General features: G+C 46.3%; 1 protein-coding gene across 1 annotated transcript in view; it reads right to left on the bottom strand.

The window, feature by feature from the left end:
* LOC107665923 (protocadherin-10-like) overlaps positions 1-1302 on the bottom strand; it is a 15825-nt gene extending 14523 nt beyond the window's left edge. Inside the window, exon 1 of the mRNA XM_016456987.1 lies at positions 90-1302. Coding sequence (XP_016312473.1) covers positions 90-843 — 754 coding nt within the window. The 5' untranslated portion in view covers positions 844-1302. The remainder of the gene's footprint in view (positions 1-89) is intronic.
* Positions 1303-2646: the final 1344 nt, after the last annotated feature.

A 2646-nucleotide genomic window follows, 5' to 3' on the forward strand; every position in this document is an offset into this window, starting at 1 on the left:
GGTACGTAATTCGCCGGTTCTCCAGTCCATCCGGAACATCCCGAGCTCGTTTCCTTGGAGGATACTGTATGACAGGCGCGCGTTCTCACTATCATCCGCATCCGTGGCCACAATACGGGTGACCAGGTATCCCGGCTCGGCTGAGCGGGGAAAATGTTCCCTCGCGGTGCCGTTTTTGCCCAGAGGCGCAATTATAGACGGGGCATTGTCGTTCTGGTCTACTATGATGACGTTAACGGTGGCGTTGGCCGTTAACTCGGGCGCACCGGAGTCTTTGGCGTGGACCATAAAACTGAACTCTTTTATTTGCTCGTAATCAAAAGAGCGCAGCGTCTGTACGTCCAAATAAAAGTAGTTGTTAGTGGTGATGGCGTATGTGCTCAAGGCATTAGTCCCCACATCAGGGTCAAAGGCGTTCTCCACTGGGAAGCGGGTGCCCGGTGTGGCGCTCTCGGTGATCTCCACGGTGATGTCCGTCTCCGGGAAACTCGGCGGATTGTCGTTAATATCCATGACCTCGATCTCGACGCGGAAGAGCTCGAGCGGGTTCTCCAAAAACACTTCGAGGTGCAGGAGGCACGGGACGGTCTGGCGACATATCTCCTCTCGGTCGATGCGCTCGTTCACTACCAGCGCTCCGTTCTCTAAGTTGACCTCCAGGTACGGCGTGCGCGCGCTAGGAACGGTCTGGAAACGGCGCGCGGAAAGTTTGGTGATGTCCAGCCCCAGATCTTCGGCGATATTTCCCACAACCGTCCCGCGCTCCTGCTCCTCCGGTACCGAGAAGTGCAGCTGCGATAACCCTCCATCCAAGATCGAGAAAAAAATAAATATCAAGATCATCTCCAAACAACAAGTGCACTCCTCTTTATTCCCTCGCTCTGTCTTGACACCGTTTCTTCTCCAGGCACAGTTTAGGAATAACCCATCGCTTTGGTCCAAGAAAACATATGCACTGTGCAACTTCCCAAACGAACAAGAAAGCTCCTGTGTTGTACGGTGTCAGCCTGAAACCATGTCGCCATATGCGCAATATCTATAGCCATTTGATATAATGCTGTCTCAAGAAGAGCAGAATTTAGTAGTCCGTTCGTCACAGCAAGACATTGCAGAACCTACAGATGTCCCGATCCTTATTACTGAGAAGCAAAATCTTTCCAAAACTCTTTTGCTTAGTGAGAGAGTAGATCAATTTAAAATAAAATCCTGAACGCGAGCTATTGCAGACTAATAACACTTTTCTACATATAGTTTTCTAATAGTCCATAATATCTGCTGGATGCTTAGAAATACATAGGTCCCCTCTTCTCGAGTTCTGCAAGGAGAGTGAGCATCAGTGTGTTGTTTTGCGCAGAGCTCTTGCCACCAGCAGCCAATGGACGCCCCGGACTGCCGGCGCTGCGGCACCTGATTCGACCTAGGGAACGTCAATCAGACTCTCCCTCCCTCCTCAGTGCGCCCTTACATTGCCACTCCAGCTCTCTTTAAACAGAGAATGAGAATTGATTTACATGTCGTATAAAGTCAAACAGTCGCATTCAAGGTAAATATTCAAGGCACGGGAGAGCGTGATTCAACGAGGACAGTAGTCTGTCATTTTCTAGTCTTGACCAATTCATTCTCATTTAGCATTTATTATAAGAAATGTAAATGTGTGTGTGTGTGTGTGTGTGTGTGCCTGGTATTTATCACGTTATGGGGACCAAATGTCCCCACAAGGATAGTAATACTAGTGTTAACCGGATGTCACCTCATACAGTATAAGGTAAAATAGGCTACATGTGTTACTACATTAAAATGTTGTACACGTGTTTTTAGATGTTTGGGGTTGAGGACATGATGGCCTTCCATTATACCACTAGGGTTATCATCATCAGTACATTTTACAGTAACAAGCAGATTTTAATAGCTCAAATTGGTGGGTATACTGGCATTAACTACACATTTTAATGACAAAATACATGCCAATCACTTCTTTTCCAGCAAAGAAAGCAGGGTTTTAAACGAAAATGTATCATTTTTACAGTGTTGCTTCTGCGCCGGTCCCGTTTGCAGCTAATGAGACTGTCGTCCAATTGTTTACCTGCGAGCCTCATATCAGTAGTAACAAGATTTATCTCTCTCCGTCTTTCCTTCTGTTTTATCTCTTTCTCCGGCCTGCCGTATGTATGTCTGCGAAAGGTTAAACTGATTGCTTGATATCAAGAAACAAACTCTCATTTCAGAATGCTCTCCTCTGCTTTTCCTCCGTTATTAGCATGGCAATGTGTGGGTGCTGTGTTAAGCTCTTGTCGCACGGCTACCAAGTTCTCATCGTGCCGAAATGAGTTGAAAGCTCTCGCGCTGTTCGTCTCTTCTACGTGCACATTGCGCCTTCTAGCGGAAGCGCAGCGAATTACGGGTCTGTCATGTATAACTGAGTGTGAAAGGGATTTCAGGGACAGGACGGATAGCCTTTTATTATGTGTTTTAATTGTCACCTCAAGGCCAGATATAACGAATAATGCATAGTATAATGTTGTAGGCTACTGATCTGAGTTTTGGTTTATTTTGTCGACAGTTCTAAACAACCAACAGTGTTTTTCTCTCAGTGATTTTTATTTTGAGAAGAAGCTCTCAGCAGACACGGCAATATTCAAAAAGCAC

This window comes from Sinocyclocheilus anshuiensis, unplaced genomic scaffold (assembly GCF_001515605.1).
Source record: "Sinocyclocheilus anshuiensis isolate Anshui unplaced genomic scaffold, SAMN03320099.WGS_v1.1 scaffold775, whole genome shotgun sequence".
In the NCBI taxonomy this organism is placed as follows: Eukaryota; Metazoa; Chordata; class Actinopteri; order Cypriniformes; family Cyprinidae; genus Sinocyclocheilus; species Sinocyclocheilus anshuiensis.